Genomic DNA, 16,838 nt, shown 5'->3' on the forward strand with positions numbered 1-16,838 from the left:
CGTGGAATGATGACAAACATTGGTACTTAAAAATCTCCATAGGCAATGCTTTAAACATTTTTCCAGGTTACCAGTTTAGAGTCACAGAGGAGGTCTAGGGCTAGAATTATTGCTTTTCCTTTAATAATCGTGGAAATACATGTGGTTTAAACAAATACATATGTGGGCGCGACTTGCGTATGCATTTGCTTATGCGCGTGAGCTCGGAGGGACAGGGCGCTTCCTTTTTTTTTTCTTAATTATTTTACCTTTTATTTTATATTTTTATACTGCCCCTTTAAAAAAAAAATAAAAATTAGCACTTTTATTCCTATTGCAAGGAATGTAAACATCCCTTGTAATAGAAATAAGCAGAACAGGTTCTCTTTATTGTGAGATCTGGGGTCAAAAATACCTCACATCTCACTTCTACACTTAAAAGCAAGAAAAATAGTAATTTTTTTAAGTTAAAAAAAAAAAAAAAAAATAGGCCCTTTAATTTTTTTTTCCAAAAAAAAAATAATAGCTTGCATTGGCCAGGATTTAAGGCCATTGGGAGGAAGCGAAGTATGAAAAAACTGCTCATCTACATGGGGGACAAAACAACCAATTAGATGAGCGTGTCTGGTTAGTTAGTCTGGACTAAGAGTAAATGTGGTGACCATGCAGTCCAGCTTGTGGAACCCCAACGTTGCACAACACTAACCTATATGAGTGTCTGTAAATTTGTTTTTTGTTTTTTCTTTTTATGAGGTTGGAATTGAAGGGAATTTTCCCTAATGAGACATAGTTGTCTACAAAAGAAAACCTGACAGGGGTTAAAACACTCCATTAATGTATCCAAAATTCGGAAAAAAAAAGTCTTGCCTTTAGTTGATCTTTAAGAGTATATGTGTTGACCATGCAGACCAGCTTGTGGCACCCCACTGTTACACAACACTAACTCATACGAATAACTGCAAGTTCGTTTTTTTTTAATATTATAAATTGAGGACCTATTTTTTATTTTCCAAAATAATGCAAAGTACTCTATGACGGTACCCACCATCACTGGGTTATGAAAGACAGATACTTAATGGTTTGGATTTCTTCAAGTGGGACAGTAATATTTGTCAATAATATATCTCAAAAAATATATGAATACTCTGGGACTCTAGGCCTAGCTGTCTATTGCCAATAAGGCTTCACACAGTCAGACTCCTAGCAGATGCGAATATCATCAGCTCAATCACCTGTCTTCCGCACCTCGTAATTATGCTGATTTACTCTGTGTTTAGACTTTTAATACATGTGTATTGTATTTTGTTTTGGCCTTGTTGCCGGCAGTCTGGTCTTCCAGTCTGGTTTAAGTGTTCTGAGTTAATTAGCATGTTAATGAATACTTTTGCAAGGCACCGTAGATGGGATTAGCCATGAGTCAGCTGTACCTCGTTATCTAAACATTGTGTGATGTTTTGGGTAAATATTCGGGTCATTGTTCATGTAGTGACTGACAAACTTCTCAACTGTATATACATTCTGTGTGACTGTTCAATAAAGAATTATACTTCACCCTCAATCTAGAGTCCCGTCTCTTATTGGGGGAACCTGCTACAAGGGATTGCTATGCTCTACATACTCCCTTGAATAATCACTAAGCTCTTATAAGAGCTTGTTCATGTTCCTGCTGCACTCTCTGGGGAAAGAGAGGTTCACCCACTGGAAGCTGGAGCCTTGTCGTAGGTCCAGGGTGGGTAGGAGATGGCGAGACCCCAACAAAGCTGCGGCGGTTCGTGGGGTCAGAGGTGGTTATGGTGACTGGTCGACTGGTCCTCGGGAAGCACTAGGAGCATCCGTCAACAGAGGTACCCAGTCAACAGAGTACAGAAGGCTCATGATTTTGGGCTGCAAATTGATAAATATGGCCCATTTCGATTCTCAGGAATTTGAAAGTAAATTAAACTTTTTAAAGTTTTGATTTTGCATTTTGCATTTATAGAGATTATTGAAACAAAGTACGGAAAAAAATAAAACCTAGGCTGTTGTGGTACAGAAATTGTATGCATAAATCAATTCCACAATGTCTACGCCCATAAGTCTTACAAAATAAAACAGCCATCAAGCAGCATATTCAGTTAGTTGCACCTGGCACCAACCTAGAGATACAGCAGATTCTCACAATGGCATCCCTTCTTCAAATTCTTGGTGTGCTCTCGGCTTTGGCAACATCAGGTAAGAGCTTCTTAATCTTAATAATTCAAAACAATGCACTATTTTATTTTAAATAGTATGCACAGTTTTTGAAATAAATAACAGGAATCAATACTAACATAAAGTAAAGATATCTAAAGTGATTAAGACAACTTTAGAAGGCTGGAGTTTTCACCAAGAAATACTTGGACATTGGTCCTTCAAAGCACTCCAAGACTCAGAACCAGGGAACTTAGTAAATAAAATGCTACATTTAGCTCCAAAATCAGAACCAGGGTTTGCTTCACTTTAGAGGGATTTTCTCCCACTTCCCTTTATGGTTATGGGAGTGAAATTAAAGGTATCTGGGAGACAGATGGCTAAAGAAAAACTGACAAGGGTTAAAACCCTCCCTTACTCTATCCAACATTTAAAAAGAGTTTTGCCTTTAGTTGACCTTTAAGAGTATATGTGGTGATCATGCAGCCCAGCTTGTGGCACCCCACTTTTAACTAACAAAATCCCTTTTGAGTACCTGTAAATGTGTTTTTTTGCATATGATAAATTGAGGACCAGTTTATTATTATCTGAAATACTGTGAAGTAGGATCTAGAGCGGTGTTTCGAGGAACCCCTGGCAAAAGTCTGAAATCTCAGGGAACCCCTGAAATAATTTTCATATCGACAGGTCACAGAACATCGGTGTGATCCGTGAGCTGTAGATATAACAACAATTATTTTAAAAAATAGCATTAAATAAAAGAATAAATAATAATATTATTTTTTTCTGCACATATGCTCAATACTGGGTCCAACTTGATAGCAGTGTACAAGGCGGCAGAAGCCGGGCAAGGTACAGGGGGCAAGCAGGGCACAGCACACGAGGCAAGAGGGCAGAGTACATGATAGCAGCGCACATATTTACATGGCAACAGAGAACATGATTACATGAGAGCAAGGTGCATGATTACATGAGAGAAGGGCACAGAATAACATGGGAGCAGGGAAAATTATTACATGGGAGCAGGGCACATGACTACACGAGAGCAGGGCACATGATTACATGGGAGCAGGGCACATGATTACACGAGAGCAGGGCACATGATTACATGGGAACAGGGCACGTGATTACATGGGAGCAGGGCACGTGATTACATGGAAGCAGGGCACGTGATTACATGAGAGCAGGGCACATGATTACATGAGAGCAGGGCACATAAATACATAAGAGCAGGACGCAGGATTACATGGGAGCAGGGCACATAAATACATGAGAGCAGGGCGCAGGATTACATGGGAGCAGGGCACAGGATTACATAAGAGCAGGGCACATGATTACATGAGAGCAGAGCACAGGATTACATGGGAGCAGTGCACAGGATTCCATGAGAGCAGGGCACATAAATACATAACAGCAGAGCACATGATTACATGAGAGCAGAGCACTACATGGGAGCAAGACACAGGATTACATGGGAACAGGGCACATAATTACATGGGAGCAGAGCGCATGAGTACACAAGAGCAGGGCACAGGATTACATGGGAGCAGGGCATAGGATTACACGGGAGTAGGGCGCATGATTACATGAGAGCAAGGCACAGGATTACATGAGAGAAGGGCACAGTATTACATGGCAGCAGGGCACATGATTACATGAGAGCAGGATACAGGATTACATGACAGCAGAGCACAGGATTACATGGGAGCAAAACACAGGATTACATGGGAGCAGGGCAAATGATTACACGAGAGCAGGGCACATGATTGCAGGAGAGCAGGGCACATGATTGCAGGAGAGCAGGGCACATGATTGCTCAAGGTCAGGGCACATGATTACATGGGAACAGGGCAAAGGATTACATGGGAGCAGAGCACATGATTGCACAAGAGCAGGGCACATGATTACATGGGAACAGGGCAAAGGATTACATGGGAGCAGAGCACATGATTGCACAAGAGCAGGGCACATGATTACATGGGAGCAGGGCACATGATTACATGGGAGCAGGGCACAGGATTACATGGAAGCACGGCACATGATTACATGGGAGCAGGGCACATGATTACATGAGAACAGGGCACAGGATTGCATTAGAGCAAAACACATGATTACATGGGAGCAAGACACAGGATTACATGGAAGCAAGGCACAGGATTACATGGGAGCAAGGCACAGGATTACATGGGAGCAAGACACAGGATTACATGGGAGCAAGGCACAGGATTACATAGGAACAGGGCACAGAATTACATGGGAACAGGGCACAGAATTACATGGGAGCAGGGCAAATGATTACATGGGAGCAGGGCAAATGATTACATGGGAACAGGGCAAATGATTACATGGGAGCAGGGCAAATGATTACATGGGAGCAGGGCAAATGATTACATGGGAGCAGGGCAAATGATTACATGGGAGCAGGGCAAATGATTACATGGGAGCAGGGCACAGAGTTACATGGGAGCAGAGCACATGATTACATGAGAGCGGGGCACAGGATTACATGGAGCAGGGCACATAGTTACAAGGGAACAGAGCACACAATTACATGGGGGCAGGGCACATTTCTACATTTGAACAGGGCACATTCTTACATTGGAGCACAGAGGTTTCCATTTCACGCGGAGGGTACACAGGGAAGCTGTGGTAGTCCTGACTCTCGCCCGCTGTTCCCAGCCAGCCCTTCCTCTCTTGTCTATCCTATCACATTCAAGCACCTGGGATGGATGTGAGGGGGGAGGGGATGGGCCGGCCGGGAAGAGCAGAGACACTCTTTGTTTACTGGACTGCTCTGCAAGCAGAGAAGATTGTAAGCATTCGGGATGCAATCTACCTGTCAGCAGCTTGTGATTGACAGGTAGATCACTGTGGAACCCCCGGGGACCTCTCGCAGAACCCTAGGGTTTTGCAGAACCCTGATTGAGAAACACTGATCTAGAGTACAGAGAGAGAGACAGCCCTAGTGTAATCCAATTTATTTATTCCAATACAGACTTTAAAAGAATGCACTCACATGGTTTCAGATTAAAAAGATCCGGAGCCAGATTTTTTACTTTCTGCTTTAAAACATTTCCAATAAAAAAAAAAGTAAAAAATCAAAATTTCTTCATAAGTATAGGCCAATTTGTATTCTGCTACATATTTTTGGTAAAAAAAAAAAAAAAAGCGCCCTCGTCCCACTGTGCTAACGCGCGCATGCAAACACATACGTTACTCCAGAACGCATATGTAAATGGTGATCGCACCCCACATGTGAGGTATTGTTGCAAACGTCAGAGTGAGAGCAATAATTCCAGCACCAGACCTCCTGTGCCTCTCTAAACTGGTAACCTGTAATAGCGTTTAAAGTGTTGACTATGGAGAATTTTATTCAGCGTAGTTTGCCGCTATTCCACGGGCAGACGCAATTTGAAAGCGTGCCATGTTAGGTATCTATCTACTCGGTGTAACATCATCTCTCACATTATGCAAAAAAAATTTGGCTAACTTTACGTTTTTTTTTGAAAAACTGCTGCGCAAGTTCTGTGTGATGTAAAAAATTGCAACACACACCATTTTTTTCTATAGGGTCTCTGCTAAAAAAGAATATATAATGTTTGGGGGTTCTAAGACATTTTCTGGCAAAAAAAAGTAGATTTTTTTCTTGTAGCAGTGAAATGTAAGATTAGGCTTGGGAAGGAGGTGGTTAAACAGCTACCCAGCATATTCAGTCATTTCTCCCTTTTCACCAACCTAGAGATACTGCAGATTCTCATAACTTAAGCCCCGTACACATGTACCGATTGTCGGCCGTAAATATTCAGCCGACGACCGATCGGCCGATTGTAGGCTTGTTAGTATAATGCTTCCGACAGCCGACAGCGCATTTTCGGCCGAACAGAATCGGGCGTGCAGGCATTAAAATTTTTGTTGGCCAACACCAAAACGGCCGATTGTTCGCCAGTCAGTACAGATTTCGGCTGACAGACAGCAGATTAGCAAGACTGGGCATGCTCAGAAAAGAAAAAAGACAGGGAAAGTTAACCATCACATGACATCACTTCTGCAGTCGGCTGTTGTCGGCCGACAAAATTCGTGCGCAGTCTTTTGCAGTTTTCAACAGACACGACAGCCCTGGACAAAAGACGGCCGATCGTTCGGCCGACGATCGGTACGTGTGTACGGGGCTTTATCCAAACTCTTGGTGTGCTATCGGTTTTGGTAGCATCTGGTAAGATCTTCCTAATCTTAACCACTTCTGGACCGGAGGATTTTCCCCCTTAATGACCAGGCCATATTTTGCGATTCGGCACTGCGTTATTTTAACGGACAATTGCGCAATTGTGTGATGCTGTACCTAAATAAAATTGATGTGCTGTTTTTTTTTCACACAAATAGAGCTTACTTTTGGTGGTATTTGATCACCTGTGTGATTTTTATTTTTTGCACTATAAACAAAAAAAGAGCGACAATTCTGAAAAAAACAATATTTTTTTCACTTTTTGCTATATAACATTCTCAAAAAAAAAAAAATTCAAAAATCAAAATTTTTAAACATTTTAGGCCAATTTTTTCTCTGCTACATATTTTTGGTAAAAAAAAAAAAATCGCAATAAGCGTATTTTGATTGGTTTGCGCAAAATGTATCACGTCTATTAACTACGGGAAAGATTTATGTAATTTTTATTGTTTTTTTTTTTTTTACTAGTAATGGCGGCGATCTGCGATTTTTAGCAGAACTGCGACATTATGGCAGACAGATCGGACCCCTAACTGACAGTTTTGACACTTTGGGGGGGGGGGGGGCAGTGATATTACTACAGTCAACAAGTATTAATGAAAATTGTGACCAATCTAAGGCAATAAATAACAGAATATCGCAGATACATTTTTTAGGAAATGATATATATTTTAGAATGTGAAAAATATTGTTTTTTTTTTTTCAAAATTGTCGCTCTTTTTTTGTTTATAGCTCAAAAATTAAAAATCACACAGGTGATCAAATACCGCCAAAAGAAAGTTCTATTTGTGGGGAAAAAAGGATGTCAATTTTGTTTGGATACAGCGTCGCATGACCGCGCAATTGTCCATTAAAATAACGCAGTGCCAAATCGCAAAATAGGGCCTGGTCAGTAAGGGGGTCAAATCTTCCGGTCTTAAAGTGGTTAAGAGTATATGTGGTGACTATGCACTCCAGCTTGTGGCACCCCACTGTTACACAACACTAACCCATATGAGAATCTGTACATGTGTTTATAATAGGACAAGTTAAGAAGAACCTATGTGATGGCCAGGGGCTGACTGGCAACTTTCGGCCTAGGGGGCAAGTAGAAACCAGAGGCCCATGGTTCAGTGACTTGATGTCCTTTTTTTCCCCACAAATAGAGCTTTCTTTTGGTGGTATTTGATCACCTGTGCGATTTTTATTTTTTGCGCTATAAACAAAATAAAATAGCGCCAATTTTGAAAAAAAAAAAATATTTTTCACATTCTGCTATATGACATTTTAAAAAAAATGTAAAAATCAAAATTTTTTAACATTTTAGGCCAATTTGTTTTCTGCTACATATTTTTGGTAAAAAAAAAAAAATCGCAATAAGCGTATTTTGATTAGTTTGTGCAAAAGTTATCGCGTCTAAAAACTAGGGGGAAAATTTTGATTTGATTTGTTTAATAATTTTTTTCATTCCAAAAAGTGAATTTTTCTCCAAAACAATTGCGTTTAAAAGACCGCTGCGCAAATACGGTGTGATGAAAAAAAATTTGCAACTATCTCCATTTTATTCTCTAGGGTCTCTGCTAAAAAAATATATGTAATGTTTGGGGGTTCTAAGTAATTTTCTGGCAAAAAAAAAAAAAACTGATTTTAACTTGTAAACAAGAAGTGGTTAATAAGAGTGTAATACATGCACTTACAATACAAACAAGGGATTGACCAATATCATTTTTTCATTGCCGATTCCGGGTTTTTGCATGGAGACCCGATCAGAGCCGAATGCGGCTTTTATCGCGACTTCGGCGGCCGTGCAGGCTGATTGCCTGGGTCTCCCGGTGAGTCCCCTCCCGCTCCTTGTAATGACAGCCGGGCGGCTTCTCAGCCGCATCGGTTTTCATTACAAGACAGCCGACCGTCTGCTATGGACACCGGTACCGGGTTGATGCCTCTAGCTGCAGGCATCACTCCGGTACATGCACTTTCCCGAAATATCGGTAATATCGGGGAACGTGCATATCGGCCCTCCATATCCAATTAATCCGTTGATCCCTAATACAAACACTTTTATTTATTAGAAAAAAAAACCTCTAAATACCTAAAATGTGCTATTTATGTATTTTCTAAGATTTATGCAAGAGCAGTGGGTGAGGATGCTGCCAGCTTTACCATATACGTTAAATCTGCACAGGAAGATTAGCGTTGGGAAATGGATGATTAATGAGGTTCTCAATAAAGTAAAATATTACTGCTGTGATTTATTCAGTGTTGTGTTTTCTCTCTCTTTAGGCTACTCGCTCTCTTGTACCCAGTGTTTTTCTTTATCGGACTCATGTACCGGCCCCAGTGTGACTTGTCCTTCTGGCTCAGTGTGTGGAGCTCAATACACAGAAAACTTGGCTCTGGGTAAGTTGTTCAATAAAAAATGCTATGTGTATTACATGTTTTTTAATTTAATTAGCCAGAATTTTAATTTGTTATGGTCATTGAAATTAATAAATGCTGAAGTGCTAAACGTGGCTAGGGTTTAGATACATGTAGCACTGCCCCCTTGAGGATTGCTGGATTTCACACTTATGGGTCCTCCTGGGTTACCATAAGCAACCTTGACATTAAGTCTCTCACTTTCCTTCTTGGCTCATTCAATAAACAGTCCAGGGGTACCGTATATACTCGAGTATAGGCCGAGTTTTTCAGCACATTTTTTTGTGTTGAAAACGTCCTCCTCGGCTTATACTCGAGTCATAAAAAAAAAAAAATGTTCCCGGCCGGCCCGACATGCTTTGAGGCCCCTTAGATTTAAAAATGGCGCCGCCCGGCATCAGCATGTCACTGCGCATGTGCCGCCGCCGCTCGGGAAAGGCCATACACATTCGGCTATTCCCGGGAATAGCCGAACGTATATGAGCTTTCCCGAGCAGCGGCAGCGCATGCACAATGATGTGTTGGCACCGGGCGGGGCCATTTTTAAATCCAAGGGGCCTCAGGAACAGGTAAGTGAGACTCCTCCACAGCCACACTACCTGCCGTTATGCGGGGCTGCGGGCATACTACAAAAGACCTGTACCATGCCCGCAGCACTGCATCTCCTGTAGTATGCCCGCAGCCCCACATTCTCTTGCACTATGCCCGCAGCCCCACATTCTCTTGTACTATGCCCGCAGCTCTGCATTCTCCTGTACCATGCCCACAGCGCTGCATTCTCCTGTGCCATGTCCACAGCCCTGCATTCTCCTGTGCCATGTCCACAGCCCTGCATTCTCCTGTACCATGTCCACAGCCCTGCATTCTCCTGTGCCATGTCCACAGCCCTGCATTCTCCTGTACCATGCCCACAGCGCTGCATTCTCCTGTGCCATGTCCACAGCGCTGCATTCTCCTGTGCCATGTCCACAGCCCTGCATTCTCCTGTGCCATGTCCACAGCCCTGCATTCTCCTGTACCATGTCCACAGCCCTGCATTCTCCTGTACCATGTCCACAGCCCTGCATTCTCCTGTACCATGCCCACAGCCCTGCATTCTCCTGTACCATGCCCACAGCCCTGCATTCTCCTGTACCATGCCCTCAGCCCTGCATTCTCCTGTACCATGTCCGCAGCCCTGCATTCTCCTGTACCATGCCCGCAGCCCTACATTTTCCTGTACCATGTCCGCAGCCCTACATTTCCTGTACCATGCCCACAGCCCAGCATCTCCTGTACCATGCCCACAGCCACTGTTTTGGGTCTCATGGTGGTCCAGTTGGGTCCAGTAGCTGTTGCATTTCCCACCCTAGGCTTATACTTGAGTCAATCATTTTTCCCATTTTTTGTATTAAAATTAGGGGCCTCGGCTTATATTCGGGTCAGCTTATACTCGAGTATATTTATAAATTTATTAATTTATTTATTAATAAATTAGGGATGGGAGAAGGGAATATGGATATACTCCGTATTAACTATTCACAAGATTTGAGGACTTCTACCTCTTGGTACAGCCAGGCTGTTGGTCCACCTTGCCACTGAGGTGAATTCAGCTTTAAGTCTCTTTCCCAGACGACTTGATGAACTAAGTTTATCTTCAGGACACTCTCCTTAGTATCCTCTTTCTTGCTTGCTGACACCGGTTCACTAACTATCCTACTCCTGGGGTAGGACACGATCCCCCGGACTCACAATGCTGTTTTTCTAGGGTCTCCAGTGTCTCCCCCTTAGCCAGCTCTCTTGGACCTCTGGGTTCAGCTCCATTCGTCTGACCCTCAGGACAACCCACTGAGGCCACGTGCCACTGGTACAGAGGAGGAGGCCGCCACAACCCTCACTTCAGGACTCTGCTCTCAAGCCAAAGACGCCGCAGCACATGTGTTCCGAGCTTTTATACAGTATCCCACAATGCACCGAGACAACCTGTCTCTGCCATTCACCAGGACTGTATCAAAGCCTATGCATCCATTGGTCAGGTTTCCTCCCACTGTCCAACATGCCTCCCTATTGGACCAGTGTGAAACACTCTCTAGACAGAATGAATTGCATTCTGAGCACAATGAACAGACCTCACTAACAGATCCTGCTCTCTGGTAAGCAGAGAGCAATTTAGATTTGCCTGCAGCTCCTCTGATAGGCAGACAGAGCCAAAAACTATACTTCTCTCACTAGCACCTACCTATGAGGTAGTTTTTATATATATTTTTTTTTTATTCAACATGTGTTTTTTTTTTCCAAAAGAAATTGTGTTTGAAAAATTGCTGCACAAATACCATGTCACATAAAAAGTTGCAATGACCGCCATTTTATTTCCTAGGGTCTCTGCCAAATATATATATAATGTTTGGGGGTTCTGAGTAATTTTCTAGCAAAAAAATTATGATTTTTTGCATGTAGGAGAGGAATGCCTGAATTTGCCTAGTATGGAAGGGAAGGTAAGGTGCACATGGAAGGGCTTCACACCATTCAAACAAAACAAATATTTTCCCCGCGCACTTACTAGGCTTCAGCTGCCATTGTGCTTGCTGGGCTTCTGGTGTGTCCCTCCACCTTTTAGGAGGAATGGGCTGCCTTCAGCCATACCTACTCTTTTATAGCAATTGCTATATACTGTATGTTTCAGCATGGAGATGCTCAAAATTAGAGTTAGGGCTGCACCATATAGGGGGGGGGGGGGGCTTGAAGAGGCAGTGCACCTGCCATACATATTTCACAATTTGTGTAAAAAGCAGAGGTTTTAGTTGCACAACATTTGAAGACAGTGTATTTTTTTTTTGCTGGCTAGCTGGTAAGTGTATTCCAGAACAGTATCTCTCCTGCACTCAAGGGGTATGCAAAAAGGTGAGTGGTCTGAATGGTCTTTTTGCACACCACCAACGGTCTTGCTGCCCCCTCAGGACCAAGGGTATCCAACTACACTGAAAAACAACAACAAGAGAAGGGCGCACCAATCTCATGCATTACCACTAAAAACTATTAACCTCCTTGGCGGTATTCCTGAGTGTGGCTCGGGGTGGAATTTTAGTGCCATTAGTGGTAACCCCGAGCCACACTCGGGGTACCGCCAGGGAGAAGTCGCTGGATCCTGGAAGAGGTTACTTATCTTGTCCCCGGGATCCCGCAATGTTTTCCGGCAGCATGCGGCGGCCGGATCTTCCGTCTGATGCTCTGTGCCCCGGCTTCCGTCTCCTGCGAGGGGTGTGGAACCAGCGGCAAATTCAAAATGTAAAACACACAAACACACTGATATATTGTAACCCTATTGGATTACATTACTAAAAAAAAAAAAAAAAAAAAATTGGCATGAGTTTGCCCCCCCCCCAGTGCCCTTGCATGCAGTTTTACTGTGCTTTATATATATATATATATATATATATATATATATATATATATATATATACATATATACATATACACACATATATATATATATATATATATATATATATATATATATATATATATATATATATATATATATACATATATATATATACATATACATATATATATATATATATATATATATATATATATATATATATATATATTTTTTTTAATTTATGCAAAATAATTGTACCGCTTTCAGCACCTAAAATCGGAAACAATCATACCACCAGGGAGGTTAAAATCCAAAACGGTAGCATACATTGTGCCCACAAACGTATGACATATGCACGCATGTAAGAAATTGGGACCAATCGCCTCCACAATACTCCTATGGTGCTGGAAGACGTGATGGCATCCGCATATGCCTGGCTGATGCGTTTCGAGGGAGAACCCTCTTCTTCAGAGTCAAAAGTACTACTGGCTCTGAAGAAGAGGGTTCTCCCTGCGAAACGCTTCAGCCATGCATATACAGATGCCATCACGTCTTCCAGCACCATAGGAGTATCGTGGAGGCGATTGGTCCCAATTTCTTACATGCGTGCATATGTCATATGTTTGTGAGTACAAAGTATGCTACCTTTTTGGATTTTTAATAAACTTTTTTAGTGGTAATGCACGAGGTTAGTGCGCCCTTCTCCTGTTGTTGTTAGCTGTGCGTGTGTGCTGGGAAACTTTTTTTTTGTTTGTTTGTTCTGTGCAAATCCCTTCCATGTGCTTCTTACTCTAAAGGCCCGTACACACGTACCGATCGTCGGCATACAAACGTCGGTGGACGAAGGATCTGCCGATTGTACGCGTGTTAGTATGGTGCCTCCGACAGATGTCTGCGCACAATCCGCGGACAAAAGTCTTTCTTGCAAACATGAAAATTTTTGTATGCCGACACCAGAACGGACGATTGTTCGCCTGTCAGTACACAATTCGGCCGACAGACCGCAGATTTGCAAGACTGGGCATGCTCAGAAAATAGAAAACACAGGGAAAGTTAACCATTACATGACATCACTTCTGCAGTCGGCGGACAAAATTCTTGTGCTGTCCTTGTGCTGTCTTTGCACTTTTCAGCAGACACCGACATCCCGGGGAGAAAAGAGGAACATTTGTATGCCGACCATCGGTACGTGTGTACGGGGCTTAAGTGTCGGTTCACACTACGGCGATCCGACTTAGGGGGCGACCTGTGAAGTCTCGTGCACCGCGACTTCGGCATGACTTGCACGGACTTCATAAAATGAATGTCTATGCAAGTCGCTCCAGGTTGCCCCGAAGTAGTACAGGAACCCTTTTCTAAGCCGGAGCGACTTTTGTCGTTCCTATTAGAACGGCTCCTGTAGCGGTCAATGGACCGCGACGGTGCGTGACTTGTCAGGCTGACCAAGTCGCCTGACAAGTCATGCTAGTGTGAATGGAGACTAAAAGCTTCCTATACATTGGGGTTGTTGCCATTTTTGTTTCACATTAAACCTTTATTTTCATTGCAGAGAATGATACATTTTGTTTACTTGTAGGTAACGTTGTTTCAAAATCATATGTGAAGTCATGTATGCCTCAGGACCAGTGTGACAAAACCGGAAGTTTGAGCCTTACTAATCCTAGCAAAGTAAGAGTGAAGATGGGTATCTCGTGTTGTAGAACTGATGAATGCACCCCGACTCCTCCTTCCTGTAAGTGACTTTACCTGCTGCCTTCATATAAATAGCTAAATACACGTGTGTGGCTGATTTACCCGCCAAAAGAATTTATACTCCAGTCCATCCAATTCTGAGATTTACACAGCTCTGCCACACAACACAGCCCTCATATATACAGCCCATAGGGAGCTCCAAACACACATCCAATTGTCCAAAGAATTATTGATAAAATTGGTTTAAATACAGTTGGAGAGAAAAAATCCAATGCATTTTGGGGTGGGGCCAACCGACTCCCCCTTTATCAGGGCTACACACCAAATGTTAATGTAAAGATCATAAATATAAGAAAAAAAATATGGCATACAGGCAGGGCCGTGCAAGGATTTTTGCCGCCCCCCCCCCCCATATGCTCTGCCACCCCCCATCCCAATTTGCTAAAGGGGTTAAAACCCCTTCAGTGACGTACCACGGTGCTGGGTCAGGCTCCGCCTAATCTCCTCCCCCGCCAACGTCGATGGCAGGGGGCGACCTTATGCGCATGCGCAACAATGGCCGCGCACACGCATTAGACCTCCCCACAGAAAAGCATTATTCAATGCTTTCCTATGGGGATTTTGGCGACACTGGATGTCCTCACATAGCGTGGCTTGCTGTAGCGCTCAGCATGAGGAGTGTCGCACCGGCCGCTGGCCGGTCCATTACTGATCCTGGGTGCAGGATGCAGGCGCCAGCCCTGCATACAGGTACTGCCACACGCTGTAATCACCTCCAATGTAAGTTAGCCACTTCAATACCAGACTTTCACCCCCTTCCTGCCCAGGCCAATTTTCAGCTTTCAGCGCTGTCACACTTTGAATGACAATTGTGCGGTAATGCAACACTGCAGCCATATAAAAACTTTATCCATTTTTTCACACAAATAGAGCTTTCTTTTAGGTCCGGTTCACACTTATGCGATGCAGGAAGGCTGCGAATCCGCAGCCTGTTCCCGCATCGCACACGCACCCCTGGCAGTTCACACTGCCATATGCGATACGCTGGGGGTGTCAATGTAATGTTAACGACACCCCCAGTTTGATCGCATATCGCAGTGCGATCGTGCAGTTCGCACAGGATCGGATCGCACAAGTGTGAACCCGCTGTGCGATCCGATCCTGATGCGGCTGCCAAAAAGGGTCCTGTGCGAGTTTGCTGCGGGTGCGGGTGCGAATTTAGCCATACAAAGTGTATGGCTAAACTCGCACCGAACAGCCGATCGCATGTAATGAAGGAGCAGTGCGCTCCGACATTACATGCGAACCCCGCACTCGCATAAGTGTGAACCGGGGCTTAATGGTTTTTGATCACCACTGCGTTTTATATTTTTGTTAAAAAATGAAAAAAGACTGAACATTTTGAAAAAATAAAAGTTTTTTTTTACTTTGTTTCTGTTATAAGATTTTGCAATAAATAATCTTTCTTCATAAATTTAGGCCAAAATGTATACTGCTACATTTCTTTAGTGAAAATAACCCGAATCAGTGTATATTATTTCGTTTGTAGGAAAGTTAAAGGATCCACAAACCAAGGCACTGTAAATATAGGTGTTGCCAACCGTCGGTATTTTTACTCGCAGCCAGTAAAAAATGGGCACTTTTGTCCTGCCAGTACATACAAGTGACAGGAAAAGGTTGCCAGTTAAAAAGTGTGGCTGTGACCCTCAGCTCGGAACTGCGCATGCACAGTTCCGGTCCAGAGCCGGCCAAGACCATCTGAGTACCTACTACAGGGTGTTTGGACAGCACTGGCCGGGTCGCGTCTGGGGGAGGCGGTGCCTGAGAGTATCGTGTGATGTCATGGTACCAAGGGAGCCGAAGGGAGTGGCCGGAGCCTTGTGTGAGCAAGACAAGCTGGGAGCAGGACTGTCAGTGCTGATTGGACCAGAGATGTATAGTAACTAAGTAGAACTACTTCACTACTGTACTTATGTACGGAAAGGCGGTATCTGTACTTTCCTGGAGTAGAATTTTTTTCTCCTACTTCCACTTTTACTTCACTACATTTTTTCGATGATTTCAATACTTCTACTCCGATATTTTTTTTTTGTGCTGCATAGTTACTCTTTACTATTATAAAAATTACCACTGCCAGAACAGTAGATGGCAGGTTTCATAAAGCTCAAAACATGTGTATTATCAGCGCATATGAAAATAAAAGCTACTGTATGTATAAATAAAAGCTGCATTTGAAATAATAAAAAACAATATGATGTTCAAACTTTTGACTTCTTTCTTTAATAACTACATAACACAGTACTTGTACTTTTACTTTCAGTACTTGAGTAGCAACATTTTTAAAAAAAACTACTTGCAATACTTAAGTACAAAAAATGTTGAATAATTTAGTACTTCTACTCAAGTCACTTTTTGATCGAGCACTTCCACTTCTACTCAAGCCACTTTTTGATTGAGCACTTGTACTTTTACTCAAGTATGGGTTTCGAGTACTTTATACAACTCTGGTTTGGACTAGAGTGGACTGAAGGGAGCACCTGGTGTGGAGAGAGACTGTCACTGTGACTCAGGAGGGGACGTGCTGTGTCGGTGAGGTGTCATCATCTGTGTTGCTGTACACTGCTGTCAGTGTCACTGTGAGTGTCAGTTTCATGTGTGCGTGTGTGGGCTGATTTCCTGCGCTCCTGTCTTGTCCCTGAGTTACAAAATAGCTCAAATAATCCCAAATTACCCCTTTTTGGAAAGTAGACAGTCAACGGTATTTAGTAAGAGGCATGGCGAGTTTTTTGAAGTTGTAATTTTTTTGGTCACAAGATTTTGGAAAATAAAGACGTTTTTAAAATTTTTTTCATAATACACAGTATATATATATATATATATATATATATTTACATGCTGTCACTAGTGTGGTACAGCATCATCATATAACTAGTGTGGTGGTGTTCATAGATGCTGACTGGGGACAGTATTTAAAAAAAAAACTAATAATTATTTTTTTTACATTTGTAAAATATTTTT

The 16,838-nt window shown here is 42.8% G+C and overlaps 1 protein-coding gene across 1 annotated transcript in view; it reads left to right on the forward strand.

Annotated features, from left to right (window-relative positions):
• The first annotated feature begins 2,113 nt into the window (after positions 1–2,113).
• Positions 2,114–16,838, forward strand: part of LOC309569010 (uncharacterized protein) — a 181,224-nt gene continuing 166,499 nt past the window's right edge. The window contains exons 1-3 of the mRNA XM_082274770.1: positions 2,114–2,190; positions 8,633–8,749; positions 13,705–13,860. Of these exons, the coding sequence (XP_082130896.1) occupies positions 2,139–2,190; positions 8,633–8,749; positions 13,705–13,860 (325 nt within the window). The 5' untranslated portion in view covers positions 2,114–2,138. The remainder of the gene's footprint in view (positions 2,191–8,632; positions 8,750–13,704; positions 13,861–16,838) is intronic.

The sequence above is a fragment of the Pelophylax lessonae genome (assembly GCF_965119305.1).
Source record: "Pelophylax lessonae genome assembly, chromosome: 12".
NCBI classification, from domain to species: domain Eukaryota; kingdom Metazoa; phylum Chordata; class Amphibia; order Anura; family Ranidae; genus Pelophylax; species Pelophylax lessonae.